The 17,541-nt window shown below is 38.9% G+C and overlaps 1 protein-coding gene across 2 annotated transcripts in view; it reads right to left on the reverse strand.

The window, feature by feature from the left end:
• Nucleotides 1–17,541, reverse strand: part of LOC118821172 (diacylglycerol kinase theta) — a 68,492-nt gene that overhangs the window by 36,737 nt on the left and 14,214 nt on the right. For both annotated transcript variants that reach the window (XM_036589646.1, XM_036589647.1), the window contains exon 2: nucleotides 8,061–8,140. In XM_036589646.1, coding sequence (XP_036445539.1) covers nucleotides 8,061–8,140 — 80 coding nt within the window. The remainder of the gene's footprint in view (nucleotides 1–8,060; nucleotides 8,141–17,541) is intronic.

The following is a 17,541-nucleotide window of genomic DNA, read 5'->3' on the forward strand; positions in this document are numbered from 1 at the left end:
AGTGGCACAGCAGTCATCGTTCATTTCTGGAATCCTATTTTTTGTTCATAGGTCTTAGTGAACATCATTTTATTGAGGACAAAAATAAAAAAAAAAAAGTTTCCTAACACACACCTGCATCAACAAAGCTGACCCAGCACACTGGAGTTCATGTTTGCCTCAGGTAATTGGAGAAATGCATTTGGCCACCCTTGAAAGTGATGTTCTAGCAGTGGTCTCTTCCTCTGCCTGTCTCATTTGCTGTCCCCTGGGCCATGCTAGCGCATTAGTCCCTGCGGTCTAAGCAAGACTGGGAACAGCGTAACCTAAGCCTGACTGGAACACTCAGCAAACAGAGCTACACGCTGCAGCGCTCCAGCACGCCCTGTGATGTAACACAGTGATGAAATAGACAGCTTCCAGGCTGAGAGTGTTTGTGTATTCATGTGTCCATGTTTATGGGAATGAATCACATAGCAGCTTGTGTCTGTGCAGACAAGAGGAGGAAAAGATCTCTCTCTCTCTCTCTCTGTCTCTCTCTCACTGTCTCCCCTTTCCTTTCCTCCGCTTGCCTGGATGTCTCAAATTCTTCTGGACATCCTTTAGGGCCAATTTTTTGCAACTGGTTGCACTGGTTGAATGCATCCTTTACCAGTTGCCTCTCAACTGGTCAAAATACCTCTTGGTTGCATTAATGTATCCTGTAAGGCTGTTTTTGTTTCTAATTTTTTTAATCGTATCATATCATTGCACAATTTCAACTTATTCTTTAGGGTCTTTTTTAGCCTCTTGCACTGGTTAAATACATTCTTTAGAGCCATTTTTGTATCTCTGTTTACTGCATTGGTCACATGCATCCTTCTGGTGGCATTGCTTAAATGTATTGTTTACTGACTAGTTTTAAGTCTCTGTGTTAGTTGCATTACTTACATGTATCATTCAAGGCTGTTTTGAAACCTCTCAATTGGTTCCGCTGGTTAAAGGCCTCTTTAAGGGATAGCTGTTAGCTCCTCAACTGGTTGCTTTGTTTAAATGTACTGTTTAGGGCTGGTTTTAAGCCTCTTACTTGGCTGCACTGGTTAAATGCCTCCTTTAGGGCTGGTTTTTGGCCTCTCCATTGGTTGTATTGTTTAAATGTATACTTTAGAGCTGGTTTTTAGGCCCTCTGTTGGTTGCACTGGTTAATTGTGCTCTATAGGGCTGGTTTTTAGCTTCATCGTCAGTGGCATTAGTTAAAATGATCTTTTAAAACTGTTTAGACTCTTAGTTGCGTAGGCTAAATTTACCATTTAGAGCTGTTTTCATCCTCTAAGTTGTTAGAATTGGTTAAACATATCCTTTAAGACTGGTTTTTAGTCTCTCAGTAGGTTGCATTGTTGAAATGTATACTTTAAAACTGTTTTTTAGCCTCTCTGATGATTGCATTAGTTAATCATGTCTTTCAGGGCTGATTTTTAGACTTTTAGTTAGTTGCACTGGTTAAACATACCCGTTGTGGCTGTTTTTTTTATTCTCTATGTGGGTGGAATTGGTTGAATGCAGCATTTAAGGCTGGTTTTTGGCCTCTCCACTGGTTGCATTGTTTAAATGTATATTTTAGAGTAGGTTTTTAGGCTCTCTGTTAGTTGCACTGGTTAACTGTGCCCTTTAGTGTTGGTTTTTAGCTTAATCGTTGGTGGCATTAGTTAAAATGACCTGTTAACACTGGTTTTTAGACTCTCAGTTAGTTGCATAGGCTAAACATACCCTTTAGGGCTGTTTTTATGTTTTAAGTTGGTGGAATTGGTTAAATATGTCCTGTAAGTCTGGTTTTTAGCCTGTCAGTTGGTTGTTTAAATGTACACTTTAGGGCTGGGTTTTAGCCTCTGTTGATTGCAATGGTTAATCGTGCCCTTTAGGGCTGATGTTTAGGCTGTCTCTTGGTTGTGTTGGTTAACTGTTCTCTTTAGGTAACAATTACCACTTTTAATGCTGATTTTTAGCCTGCAAAGAACGCAAAGTTTTCAGTCAGCGTCAAAGAACCGACACTGAGTGCACCAACTTGGGAAACAGCAGAATTGCATGTGTTAGAAAGGTTAGTGGCATCGCTCATAAACTTCGGTCTACTGTATATCCTCTGCTGTGACTCTAGACTGGGACTTTTCTAATTAATCTCCTACATTTTGCAAAAAACAGCCTTCATTACTGGATTCTCCTGGTGTTCAAAATGAACAGCTTCATAGGAACAGAGTTGGTAAGACATTCTCTCACGTCCCTCTTAGCCTAAAGGCTGTACCTTAGTTGAAGTATTAAATTAGCATCTAGTCATGTCAAATGTTTATTCATGGAATTCAGCAACAGCTCACTTTCTTCTATTATAAGTGACTTTCGAATGGCTTTTCTTTTCCATTCAGGGAAAATCATCAAAATGATTGTCTATAGTAATCAATGGTGTGTTACAAACATGACGAATAGAGATTAGGTTGAAAAATGCTTGAGTATTCCTTTAAGCTCAGGAGGTGTTTGTGGGAAAAGGCCAGGTTTAACAAACAGCCCTGCCTTCACTACAAATCAAACCTCTCTGTAAGAGTTTGAGGTGTTTAGACTGTTAATTTTCTCTGACATTCAGCTTCAATTATTTTAAGCTGACTTGACACTGTATCGCCATGTCTGTGAAGAGAAGCCAAGCAAGTCATAAGACACAATCTTATTTTCTGACAAGCTGGCCAGAGTTCATGATCCTGTGAATAATTTAGACAGTGGGCCAACGGCCTTGTGATGGCACACGCAGAGCAGTGTGCAGAGATAACTGAGGTGTTTTACATATGCCCTGCTCTGAGGGAGACTTCGACAGCATTAATATCCAGCCCAGAAAAGGCTGTGACATTTGCTGAAGCAAATCCAGATAATTGGCCCTCAGGCGAGTGAGCAGGGGGATTAGAGTCATTGATGTCAGGGAGATGACAGAGATGGAGACTGAGACAGCAGACGTCTTAAAGCGATAGTTTGTCGAAAAATCGAACGTACACAGTTTTCCCCTTTATCGACTTAAATGTAGTTGATCAGCCAAGACATGTTTGGTATCTGAAGTCGGCTTCTTCTGTTTTGCAATGGAGTCACAAGGTTCACGATCAAAAATGAAAGCTTTTAATACTTTTTATCTGATGGTGACAGGTTTCATCGTTTATTTTGTATAGATTTTGTATATTAAAATATCTAATCTCCTTAAAATATCTCCTCAAAATTGAATACTCTATTCTTAATGGCTGTTTTGACTGGCAAAGGGTGGTCTCTGACTTTTGCACAGCACTCTACCTAGAGACTGTCACCACAGCGTTTGGTGCATAGAAGAACGAGCGACCTTTGTTAACACATCGAAAGCTCCCCGCTAACAGGAAGGCGCACAGCGAGCCTTGTCGCTCTGAAAGCAGGAACAGTTGAAAACCACTACTGTGAGGCCTGCCAAAACAGGGGGCTTTGTCCATACAGTTGCCATGGCGACTGTATCTCTGATGACCAGGACTCCAAAACCTGTTCCTTCCCTTAGTGGCACTTTGGTAACACATGCATTCAAGAATGTATGCACACGCACAGTGCCTTAGCGTCCTTGAGCTCCCTCCTGCAGCTGTCCGCGTCCTGCCCGCAGAGGGGACACTTCCTGGCTGGCTCCTGCCCTCCCGCGGGACTTCCTACAGTAGACTGGAGGGCATCCTACAGGAAGTGACCTCGTTTCCTGCACTGGGATGCATTACGCCTGATCCTAAAGGTAAACCATGCTTGCGGAAAACCGTGCAGCTTCAGAAACTGAGCATCAACAGAACAAACAAATCCTTCCAGTCACAACCCATAAAAACTCCTACACTTCTGCTGCAGTTTATTCTCAAGGTTATTCAAGGTTTCTTCTTTTTATTTTATGCAGTGTAAAGGTCTCCTAATTAGTAAAGTCAGCTTTCACTTCTGTAATGACAGGGGATCAAACTCAGTTCCTCCATGCTATAAACAAGTGAATTAACACTGGAGAAAGCAAAGTGCGCAATGCTTTTATATTTGACCCAACCATACTTCCCTTCTAAGACTTGTTTATAAGTAAGCTTCCAGCTAGTAACAATGTCACAATACGAACGGTAAACCACATCGCACAGGTAAACCGCGCTGCAGCATGAACAGGAAGCAACTCCTGGCCATTGTAGAAAAGACTAGAAGAAAAGCCGTCACTTCTCATTGCTCTGGCGCAATGCTTGCATACCTATGGTCGTTAAGCATTATTACCTGCTGTTAATGTTCCATGCAAAAACACTTTATTAACTCAATAATTTTCATTTAGGTGATCACTGATCCATGTAGTTTAATCCAGTATAAATCTGCAATGTGTGGTTTTTACATTTGAATTTAACTTTTTTGAATTTAAATTTTAATCCAGTATGAATTTGCAGAGAGCTGTTTTTACAGTCCTTCAATAATAATTGTGGAGTGATTTTAATCCAGCATGAATCTGCAGTGTGTGTAGTTTTTACAGTCTGACAGTAATAATTGTGGAGTGATTTTAATCCAGTGTGAATCTGCAGTGTGTGTAGTTTTTACAATCTGACACTAATAACTTTGGCGTGATTTTAATCCAGTGTGAATCTGCAGTGTGTGTAGTTTTTACAATCTGACACTAATAACTTTGGCGTGATTTTAATCCAGTATGAATCTGCAGTGTGTGTAGTTTTTACTGTCTGACAATAACTGTGGAGTTTAATTTGATGAACCTGTCCCGATGCAAACATCCTGGCTATGACCTTTCAGGCTTTATCTCATGCTAATCAGCCAGAGGCCAACACCTACCCATTACATTCCTCAAACTCATCTGCTAAAATCTTTTGAATGCCACCAACTGATGAGGATAAAATTCATTCTTTTCGGTTTGTTTATAAAAGAGCTCCTGGCCCTTCATATAGCCACAAAAAGGGGCTAAGAATGTTCAGATCAAAGGCTGATAGACAAGTTGGTTCAATGAGTAACTCAGCCTCTCACAAACAGCAGCAGACATGTATTTCCTTTATTAAAATGCATTCTATATTTGCCTGAATTTCTCTCCAACTCTCAATAGCCCCAACAGTATAGCACACATTGCGAGTCTTTCTCTCAGCACTTTGCCAGATTTTGTTCTCACTAGATAAAAGATCACATAGATTATTCGATTATTTAAATATTTAAACACTAGATAGCTCAAATAGCATTTAAATAACTGACTCACTCCTGCTTCTGGCAGTGTCTTAGCTCAAGGACATTGCTGGACTCCAGCCATTTTTGTACCAGTAAACATTTTCAAGTGGACAGTAAAGCACTTCTGTAAGTCACTCTGCAAAACAACATCTACTAAATGTAAAGGTAAATAAAGACAGTCTTCATGATGATGTAAAATCAAAGTAAGTATAAATGTGGAGCGATTAAGAACAAATTAATTCAGCTGCTATTCTCCCTTCTCTACTGTTCTGCTCAGATGGCGAAGAAAGCTGAACTGGCCTAGTAGAACTGACATGTCAGTGACACCCCCGTCTCTGTGGTTCACACCAGACATGTTTGACTGATGATTCAGTGATAGCTCTCTGCTGACCAAGGCTTAGAGCTCTTTCTTAACCACACATACCATAACGAGTCTAGCTATACTTAAAAACCAAGGTTCAAATATATAACTGTTAAAGATCCAGTAGGGGTGATTACTGTGATAAATAGAGTCACGATTCACTTTTCAGAGCATATCATGGCAGTGGTCAGTCCCTGAACACTCAACAACTGCCTGCATCAGACTAATTATGAAGAGCCTTTAAATAGTCATAACCAGTGTACAGTAACAAGTTGTTTGAGGTTCAGCTTATAATACCTTTATCTTATTATATTCATTCATCTTTAACAACTAATTTTTCCTCCTGGTACTTCTTAACGCTTTATTTTATACTCAGAGGTTTATAGCCTTTTTTGTTTGGTGGTGTATTTTGTCTATTCCTACTTCTTTGCACTGTCAGACAGGGTAAATATAGTGATATATATATGTGTATTGTGGAAACGTCTGCAGTTTCACTCGTCCTTACATATAAGCACAATCTATTTCCATACTTTCAACCCCAATGTTATAGGAATGGTTCACATTATTCACCTTCCAATACAAAACAACACAACTTAGTAGGGTTTCAGTATAACACAAAATGCGTAACATCACAAAGTCTTAGACAGAAATAAAAGCACAAGCAAAGAAAGGAAGACGGCAACTAAAGCACTGCTTTGAATACTAAGCAGCTCTTGTTAAGGTATTTCACAAGTAAAAGGGTTTCTTGAGTGTCAGTGCAGGTGTAAGCAAACCTAATTTGCGATAAAATCCTTATGATGGTGAGCATGAGCTGCCGAGGTCTCGGCACGGCAGCTGCTCTCTCTGCAGGTTTGGGCCGTAATTAGGGAAGATAGGAGAGCCTGAGCTCCCAGGATATCTGGATAGTCATTAAAGGAGCGTGTGTGTGGGTCTGGGCGGGTGGGAGGATGAGCTGAGGCAAAAGCTGACCTGGTCCTTCTTTAATAACCTTTAGATTCATGGATGACTGTATGACTGACTAATGACCGTCTGTTTGCGTGTTGTTTCGTACAACGGTTTGTTAAATGTTTGTCTTGAAAACAACATGAATAAAACTATATAGTCCATACGGTGTATACTATACTATTTAAAGCATTTATATATGCACACACACACACACACACACACACACACACACACACACACACACTTTATTAGTTATTACTCATTTTGTGGGCACCTAATAAAGTGTGTGGACACTCTTTGTACATTTTATCATCTCTACTTACCTTATAGGTGCAGTTTGTAGTTCATATAGTTCACATAGACATACACACACACACACATATATATATATATACATATATATATATATATATATATACACACACACACACACACACACACACCCTAAATTTCAGCTTGTAAAAATAATACTTAAACTTTTTTGCATTTTTTGACAATGTTTTTTTTTAATTTCTTTTAAAGTGAAGTTGAAAGATTTATCATGAATTTTTTAAGCAAAAAATGCTGTTTTCATGTCACTCCCGAAACACAAACAGTTTCAGTCCATGGGTGGAGCCTTATTTTAGCCATGCCCCTGCATTTTAGAGTAGGAATTGAGACCTCGTGGCCACATGGTGAGCAGTTAGATCCCATAGTTTTGAAGCAAATGTGCCCCAAAGTCTGAAAATCAGTGTGTAACATTAAGAACTGTCACTACTGAAACACATTTATCCTGCAATGAAGTAAGACTTTTTGTGTTTTAATGAAAAATATTAGGATTTTGCATGCATACAAATGCTCAAAGCTGTGCTTGCTAGTCATGTACTAGATAGCAGTTTTGAGTTATGCTCTAAAATTGTCACTACCGAAACAGTCCATTCATTCATGGCATCTTTTACATCTAGTTTACGTCTACTAAGGTATGCTCAGTTCGATTTTCAGCATGTTTGTCCATAATAATTTCTTAAAATAAATAAATAAATAATAATAAAAAAAATACTATATCTTGGTTCAACTATTATACATGACATTGACGTCCAAAACAATAAACAGACCAGAACATGCTAATTAGGAGCTTTATGTGCACATTCAGGTCTGTGTACCAAATTTCTCTCTAATCATAGGCTGCAGCAAAACACTGGGGGCTACTTTTCCTGACATGGATCCGTCCTGGCCTTGGATCGAATTACTCTCTTAACTGTGATCCTCTGAAAATGATTCATAGCTGAGGATTAGGCTTAATCTGTGTCCAGAAAAACAGGGCCCTGATGACCCCACACATCAAACGCTCATGCTAGTCTTGCTACATCCCCATAATTCCTTGTTTATTAAACAAAAAGATGAAAATATGCTCAGTGCTCAGTGCTTCTCGACTGGTAAAGGCTTTTTAAGGGTCTGATCTAATGGAGGCTAACTGAATCTAACTGTCTACTTGTGAAAGTAGTGTCACCTGAGCTGCGTGGGAAAATGTGAGTTGCTACTTTGACAGGTTCCCTTCAGTGAGTGATATAAAGAGCGAAAAGGCCGCAGAGTCGACTCGCACACTCACCCGCACTAGTGTAGGAGCCATACAGGAACACACGGTCCGCACGTGCTTCAAACACTTCTCGTGAGACATCAAGTTACACACTACGGAGAGACACACAGGAGAGAGAAAGAGACTGTTAGTTTTCTCACATACACACCCATCAGCACACGTTAAACAGGCGCAGGTCGAGAGAGAGAGTGGTTCACGCTAGTGCGAAAACAAGAACGCCTCTATTAACACTGACTCACAAAATTTACAGCTGTTCTGACAAGCTGGGCAGAAATTCTAGTGGGTAGGTGGTAAGGATGCGCTTTCTGAATAGAGCTGAATGACTGAAGATGCACTGATAGGGGAACTGTGAGCTGATGGCAACAATCAATACTTTTCGTCTTTTCATGTACGTTTTAGGGCTAAACGATTTGGGGAAATGGGCCGATATCTTTCCGGTATCAATATCAAAAAAGATAAAATTGTTTAACCTCTTATTGACCAGGGTATATTTTGGTTTGTCCATCTGAATTTACATGACCAAATCGTAAGGCAAATTATTCAGTAACTGCATGAAATAAATGTACATTTTTATTTATTTTTTTGTAAAAGCTCCCCTCAAATTAACAAAAAATGTGTTTTATGATCATACTTATATTGCTATATGCTTACAATTTACTGCTGAAAGCCAAAAATCTTAGACGCTCTTTGTATTATTTTATAAAAATCATTTGTACAGAGCAGATCACTGAAGAGACGCCATCTGTTTATAGTTTATAGCCCAGATTTGTGGAAAAATGGGTCGACTTTCAGTAGAAAAAAAAATTGTGAGTTCAGCTTCTTTTATTATTAGGGTTTAAAATTACATCACCCATCTATTTGACTGGAAAGAAGACAGTTACAGCTCTCATATGACACCCACCTCTTGAATGTAGCTTATGAAATATGAAAGTTATTAAGAATATGACAAAGTGCGTTTTGGAACCACCGGTGGTCTCAAGGAGTTGAAAATGTTAATTATTATTAAGCGCTTAAATAACAGCAATGCATGATATAATTATAAAGGATTACTTATTTTAATTGTTTGATAAATATGTCGCTGTTGTCGGAAGAAAACCTCATATCTCCAAAACGAAAACTTTACAGGAGAAGGAAAAAAATCTACTTTACTTTTAATATAAGACAATGGAACCAGACTTTTTTCCAAGTCATTTTGGACCACCTCACTTTCATGAAATTTACACACAATATAAAGGACAACATATATCATTTTTTGACCAAAAATGCTCACAGGGACATATGTATGCTCATATACACCAAAAGAAACTCATCTGAATCATGCATGATTTGTCAAAACGCTCCCAGCAATCAATTTTCTAATTGGTTAGAGGGCTCATTTGCATACTACAGCCTTCTACGATGTCAATATTGCAAAGGGAATCATCACCACAATGATTAACAAACAATACATGGATGAGCTGTAACAGGTAAGAGGCTGAAGTCGTTTTAAATGCGTTTGAAACCACGCAGCCTTTCCTCCTGTGCATAAACATCATGTTTCATTTCAGTTTCCATAGCAGTTCTCTAGAAAAGCGTTTTGGGAGCAGTTCAGGTTTGCGGGCAGTGTGGTCACTACATGAAACCAAGAAAAAACATTGTTTTGCTCTTTTCATATCACAATGAGTTACTAATGCAACACATATGGTATTACAAGTAGAGCTGGTTTGAAAACCTATTATGATGTCATTTAAACATTTAAAATACACATTTAAATTAAAGTATTATACTGATATTTTTTTACTGTTCATATTTCTTTACAACCCCATAGAAATCAACTACAATACAAAACACATATGAAATTATAACCAGAGCTCCTGCTATTTCATCTTCAGATTATAAATAAGCATATCACTGCTGTTGGAACAAAACCTTGGATCTCCAAAATGGCAACTTTACAGGAGAAGGAAATAACATACTTTACTTTTAATGTAAGTCAATGGAACCAGAATTTTTTCCAAGTCATTTTTGGTTATTTCTTTTGGTCCATTCATCATGAAATTTACATACAATGTGAAGGTCAACAGACATTTTCAAATTATGTCAAAAACTGAAAATTGACAAAAACAGAGATGCGAGGTTTTGTTCCGACAACAGCGATATGTTGTCCCAATGTGTGGTTTGCAGGGAGACAACAGCAGTAGGCTATTTACTTCCACCATCACCCCTTTAAAAAGACAGCAAAATGTACAGTTATCAGAATTATTACAGTCTGAAACAGCATGTTTGTCATTGGGTTTTGCATAATCTCTATGACATTAGTATGACACCATGCTGAGCTCAATGACAGGCAGCAGCACTGCTAAACTTTCCCGGAGAGTTACTAAATCCATCATACACATCTGCTGGGTCAGTGTCAGCACTTCTCTGACTGACCCGACTAACTGCCCACACCCAACAGCATACACTCAAGCACGCATGCATGCCTTCCTGCATTCATATAGGCACACACACATACAGGTTTGGTTTTCCACAGGACATAGGGGTACACACTTGGCCCTTAGGAGTTAACTACAGTACTGGGCAAAAGGCATATAAGTAAACTGTTTAAAATCATTTATCTAGGGAGTTTGTGTGTATTTGCTCCAAAAAACCACTAAACATCATTAGAATATAAGCAAACAAACACTAATGCAGTACAAACTAACACGGATTTCTTGTTCTCAAAAACTACTGAGTTATCTGATTTAAACTTAGCAGATAAAGAGTAATTAAAGTGTGCAGAAGTGTGTTCTCTGTAGGGGAGGAGTTAACTTATTTTCACTTAGAAAATCAACAAAATATGTCCAGGCAAGCCCAAATAATAACAATCACAATAATAATATGCCCCATATTCCATGTGTAATATCGTACTTTCATGCAAATACCATGTATCTCCATTTTTACCAGTTTTACTTTTTTGCGTTATCCGAAAACTCGAGTTACCCTTCGCATTGTGTTGAAATTTCATGATGAACGGACCAACAGAAGTGGTCCAAAAATAAAAAAATAACATTAACTTCATTAAAGGTGAAGAACGTTTTTTCCTTCTGTAAAAGTTACCATTTTGGAGATACAAGGTTTAGTCCTGACAGTCACAATATGGAAGTACGAAAGTAAAAGACATAGAAATTTAATTTAGTTTAAGTTTAAACCTAACTATAAATGAGTTTGTCTGCTAAGTTGGAGCTTTGGGGGAAAAATATATTCACAAAATCATGACAACATTGTTGGTCCTGTAGTTTGGCCAAGCGTTTCTTAGTTTTTACTGCCAAATCTGGGTATTTCTGTCTCCAAAATGTATGAAAACAAGCACACAAACACACGGTGTGTACAGTGTAGGGCGCTGACACAGTCACAGGTTTTGTGTCCTCTTCTGTGACAGGAAGTGGGCTTGAGCTGCTCTCAGTATCGCAGTGTCCACGAGAAGTGTGATCAACGTACAGAAAAAGAGGCGGAAAAAACACCACGCTGAGGTGCTAAACTTGTTGCTAAACTTTTGAGGGCTGGAGATTACTTCACAAATCAGAAATACTCAGTTAGCCGGGTAACTCAGACCCAAAGAGAGGATTAACCACTGGGAACGTCCCTGACCACTTCTCCTTATGAACAAGCCTGACTTTGGGCTTAATTTATCTAACTTGCTAAGAAAATCCTGCACTGTGAAACACCATTTAGTTCACTGGGTACTGGTTATCAGTTTCCCTCTAACATTATAAAGGTGAAGCTTTGTATTTCATCTGCTTTTACACAACTGATTCAACTCTTTAGCTAACTATCAACCCTGTTGTGAGTGACTGCACAACAGAAACAGCTATAAACATTGCAATCTTGTTGCCCGCTAAGGTTGTGAACAATTTCAATGGGCAACAACTGCCAGCGGTGCGATTAAGACGAAACCCACTGCTCTCTTTTCAAACCACCATCATGTCACTTTCTGTTTGTGGTAAAGCATGCGAAGCAACGTAGGTCTGTTTTACAGGAAACGGGCTGTATTACTTGAATCTCAGGACTTGATAAATGGGAGCGTCACACAACCATACTTAAACTTGAGTGGTCACTTTGCTCCTACTCTGTAGTTTCACTCTGATTTTCCTCCATGTTAACATTTTTATCCACTTCCTTCTGGATTTAAGAAGTTGAGGTGGTTGAAAATGTCAAAAAAAAAGAGTTGTCAGTGCTTGGAATAAAAACTGGAAACAAAGAATTTTGCTCACAGACCACTAGTAGCACCCTAAGCCCACTGATAACATTACAAACTGTGGGCCAGATTGAAACCATGAGGAGAAAAAAAGAGAAATCTCACAAGCTTCATAATAGGTGTACTAAATAACGCTAAATAAAAAGAGAATTCAATAGTTTATTTACTAAAACTAACATCTCCATGACCAGGATCTTTCAACTATTGTCCATTGTGGTGTAGCAGGTGCTTTTCTCCATGTGACCTTCACCTGATGTCTAATGAAGCAATAAAGTTCAATCACACAGCTGACCTAACTTCACAGTTCCCTCTCAAAAGCATGAAACAGAAGCTATTCAACATTTAGTGATATGATTGGTATAGAAGTTGAGCTCTTAGAACACACATCATTAGAATATATGCCAACAAACACTAATGCAGTAAAAATGAACAAGAATTTGTTTGAAAAATAGCACTTTATTTGTAGATGATTAATAAACTCTTAACAGAGTATCAGTAACACGTCAACAACATAGTGTAGTAACAGTAGTGAAGCATCTGAATACACTGAAGTAAATATCTTGTAGACGTTCTGTTGATACATTACTTACATTAAGTAGATGTTAATATGTTATTTCCATTACACAAAACCTAACCTTACCAACCTTACCAACACCTGACCCTCACCCTGGCCTTAATCCTAACCCTAATCTTAACCTCAACCCAAAACCTAATCCTAACCCTGGCTCTAATCCTAACCCCAACCTCAACCCAAAACCTAATCCTAACCCTGGCCCTAATCCTAACCCCAACCTCAACCCAAAACCCAATCCTAACCCTGGCCCTAATCCTAACCCCAACCTCAACCCAAAACCTAATCCTAACCCTGGCCCTAATCCTAACCCCAACCTTAACCCAAAACCTAATCCTAACCCTGGCCCTAATCCTAACCCCAACCTTAACCCAAAACCTAATCCTAACCGTCGTATGTTTTTGACGTTACTGAGAGTCTGCTGATTGTTTGTTTCATCAAAATGGACCACTCAAAATAAAGGGTCACCAGAATTTCTTGTTTCCAAAAAACCTACTTGAGATCTGAGCTGGTTAGAAGGTTCCTTGATGCACCCAGCCATGGCATGGACTTGGTTCAAGTCTATCACCATCACTCTTTATTTAAATCCAATACCAATATTTACACCTTATCAGCCAATATCGATTCTAGTTCACCAGTTAAAAACTACTGAGCTTGAAAATGAGCTATTTTTAAATACTCTACTACCCCACAGGAAGGGCTACACAGCTAACAACAGTACATAGGCTTGAGTGCCATTTCAGGACAGGTTCGTTACAGACGCATTTTTTTATTATTATTTATTGTTGACACTGGTCCAATACCGAAACCTGGTATTGGATCAGTGCCACCTCTAATAACAATATGTATAAAAGTGATACTGGTACGATGCTGTCTCATGATAATGATTTTATAATATAGTGGATACCATGATAAACTCAAAGACAGTGGAGAACAATGTTGTTTTGACAGACACAATGCTCTGGGCACAATGATTTTGAAAACTTTACAAACTGCACTAAATCCAATTAAATTGAACTAATAATGCTCTCTTTGTAATGAAGCATGCAGCTGGTAACAAGAAAAATGATCACGATAATGAGAAAATATTACCTCTACATAAACATTTATAAAATTATGAAATTTTGACAACATCCACCAGCATTGGTATCACAGAAACATTTATTTATAGGGTTATGAATGCAGTAAAATGAATAAAATTTAGCACAGCAACCCAGTGTCACCTAAACATTCTGCTTTTCCAGAGTCACGATCAGAAGGATATCGGATATGCAGTATTAAATGACTCGGATCACAGATCAAAAAAACTGATCTAATCACTTAATTTCAACTGGATTTTGCAGAGAACGTCGCAACACCCATGTGCAAATTTACCAAAGTAATTACACCATGTGTGGCATTCCATAACAAGCAGCATACATGTGTGTGTGTATGGTATCTCAGACATTCCTCATGGTCTCTGTCTACAGCATCCAGCACCCCCCCCCCAATCTATTGGACTATCTGTTGCCATGCCAACCTTGAAGAGTCAATCACGACTTTGCTGCAGCACACTGTGCAACAGCATCGCCCGACTCTGCCTGGCAACAACTCCGCTGTCAGTCACCATTCACCGTTTCCGCCTCTCTGTCTCGTCTTTGGCTATTCATCCCAGCGACTGTCTGATACAGCTGTCTCTGCTGTTCTTCAACAGCACTGAAGAACTATTCTCATTAGCTAATCAGTGGCTCAAACACTGGTATCGTTAACGTGACACTGGAGTTCGTAATACTCAAATCGCCATGTGTGCAACAGGCAAATGTGCCTCTTACTAATGTGCATCTTGACCAATCACAGATGTTACTTGGATGAATTTAGGTATTTAGATGATCCGGTGTAAATAATCTGGGTCAAAACCAACCATGATTAGTCAACAATTATTCATTAACTGGCCTCAATCAAGGATGCGACCAAACAAAATATCAGTTATAAAACGGATAATATATTTAATGGATAAACAGAATGAAACCTGATTGGCTGAGAAGCGTTCAAAGCTGTTGGACGCATAAACTGAATTTCGTATTAATAAACCAAAGATACTACAGCGTTCCTTGCATGGACAGCAGAAAACAGATGCGTCCAGGTATAAGCGTGTATACGAAGTAACAGCCCAAAAATCAAATTAAACTGAGAGGCTGACAAATAAAACATTTTTATCATTTTATCACCAAAAATTAAAACGCTGACAAAATTACCACTTTCTCACTCATTACTAGCCCTGATTACTAATTAATTAAGCAATAGAACATGAGAGGGAGTGTGTTATTGTGAAATAACATCACGGCTGTGATTTGGTCGCAGGCACGAGCCGAAGGTGCCGTGATGTTAAGGTGCCGTGATGTTAAGGTGCTGTGATGTTATTCGCGATACCACACGACCTTGAGTGTTCTACTGCTTAATTAACGGCTTTTACAGAACAGTTAAATAAATAAAGTAATAAATTAATAAACTGGGCCGTGAACGTGGTTTAATATATTTTAATGTTCGCAGTTCCTTCCGCAAAATTATAGTTCCTTAACAAGCAGCTTGTTGCTATGTCAGAGTAACGAGCTCCGCCCACTCGCTGCACAGCCTGCTGTGAGCCTCGCCTTTTGAAGTACGGACTGAGCCATAAAACTGCCGCAATATCAAGTTTAGCTCAGTTTTGTCATTTTTTGCCAGATCAGTATTAATGTTGTTTTGTTCCAGCCAGTCTGTAAAGCATCTTACAGCCCATTTTGTTTGGCGAATGGTATTCGGTTAATTTCTGGCTGATTCCAGGTTGTTTAGCTGTTCTTCTGTCTCAGCTGCCGACTGAAAAGCTGCTCAGTGGTGACGACAGTTTGGGAATTTAATGTAGTCTCATCTTCAGTGTCGGACCAAATCGGCTGTCGGTCAAATGTGATCTTAAAAGTATCCATTTTCTGTTTGTGCGCAAAGTAAGAAGTAAACACATTCAAATGGCTTGAGCATCTCCTACAGCTGTCAAAGTCGTTGCTTAGCAATGACGTCTCATATATAGTAGTTGTAAAAAAAAAAAACGTGGTGTTATGGTGAAATAACAGCACGGTTAGAACGCTTCTCAACCAATCAGCTTGCGTGGCCGAAACGAACTGTTGTATAAAAGGAATATAAACGCTATGGCTGGAGCTAGCTTTAGCTGAATGTACCTCAGTAGCTCCTGAAAGCTGTCCAGCATTTCGTTCTGCACAGCAATATGCAATTTTCTCACACCACTGTGCATCACACCTTTCCCTGAGAACATGGCGGAAACAGTTGTTAATCTTAATAGTCCTACATAAGTCCTGGTCTAGATTTTGGTTTTCCATCTCTGAGATCAGCTGAGGTAGACAATGGAAAGCTCGAGAGCGCGTGTCCACTGCAGAAGGTCTGAGAGATCTAGATGTCTCCATGGTTGGATAATGTGCTAAAAAACTCTCCTCAACTTCACCTGCACCTCTATCTCCTTAATTATGTCATGATGCTCTGTATAAATAGTCCATTGTTATCCCTATGTTTATTTTCAAGGTCTTGGTAGTGCTCACTTGCATTACATGCCATGTTTTCCTTGTTTTCACGTTTCCCTTGGTCTAGTGCTTTTCCGCTTTGTGCCTGTTTCTGTTTATGACTGTGGATTTGTCTGTGTCTCCTTGCTTTGGGAAATACTCATAAAGCTAGTCATTGCTTTGCATTAGTCACTACTTCATCTTTCTATATTACCACATTATCTATTTATATCTACAGCAAAAATAAATGAATAAATAAATAAATGAATTAATAAATAAATAAAACCTCCATGACACATCTTCTTTGTGTACAAATCTAATCTGAATTTTGTTTTTGTTTTTTCTTCTCAATTTTCTTGTGGCCGAAAACTCGCAATAGTCCTCCTATCGCACAAGCAACGCAGCTGAGAGGGTGAAGGCTAGCACATGCTTCCTCTGCTTACTGCCAATTCTGTTACGTCAACTAACACACGTCCACATTAGCAGCGAGAGGGAGGGCCATCCTACCAGGAATAAGCAGTCTGACTAATTTTGATATTCAAGCATGCGTAAGAGTTCATGAATGGATATCTGGTTTATTACAGAGAAAGAAAAACAATGTGCATTTGGCTTTGGTCAACAAAAATGCAGAACTGTAGGCTTACATTTTTATGTAGTATTATAAAATATAGCAGCATTATTATTTGAAATAAAAGAAAATCAAAGGAAAATCGGTTTTCATGTTGGATGATTAACAAGGCTGCCCCTTCAGATGAGCTAAAGAGATAACAGAGGATCATCAGCTAGAGTGATTAGCCTAGCTAGTGATACAGCTGTGCTACCTCTGTCTTCTTAGCCACGTCCTTAACAATGCGTACTTCTCAATGCGATTACGTTCAGCAACAAGTATAACATACAAATATGAGCAAAATCAATGGGTTTTATAGAGTTGGTGGCCTGTACATTTTCTCTGTCTTCATGCATTTAAACAAAATAAATATCTGAACAGGTGATTTCAGTATTCAAATACTGGCATCTCAAAGGGTTAACCTAGTACTCGAGAACCTCTGCCAATTATGCTCTCTTGGACCCCCAGCCACAGATGGAATATAACCTTCTTTTTAGCATTAATTGTTGTTTTTTTTTAAGGTCAGCAACTCGAACAGTGCGGGGAGTAACCATGCATTTAACTCACGATTCCAT

This window comes from Colossoma macropomum, unplaced genomic scaffold, assembly GCF_904425465.1.
Source record: "Colossoma macropomum unplaced genomic scaffold, Colossoma_macropomum, whole genome shotgun sequence".
Taxonomy (NCBI): Eukaryota; Metazoa; Chordata; class Actinopteri; order Characiformes; family Serrasalmidae; genus Colossoma; species Colossoma macropomum.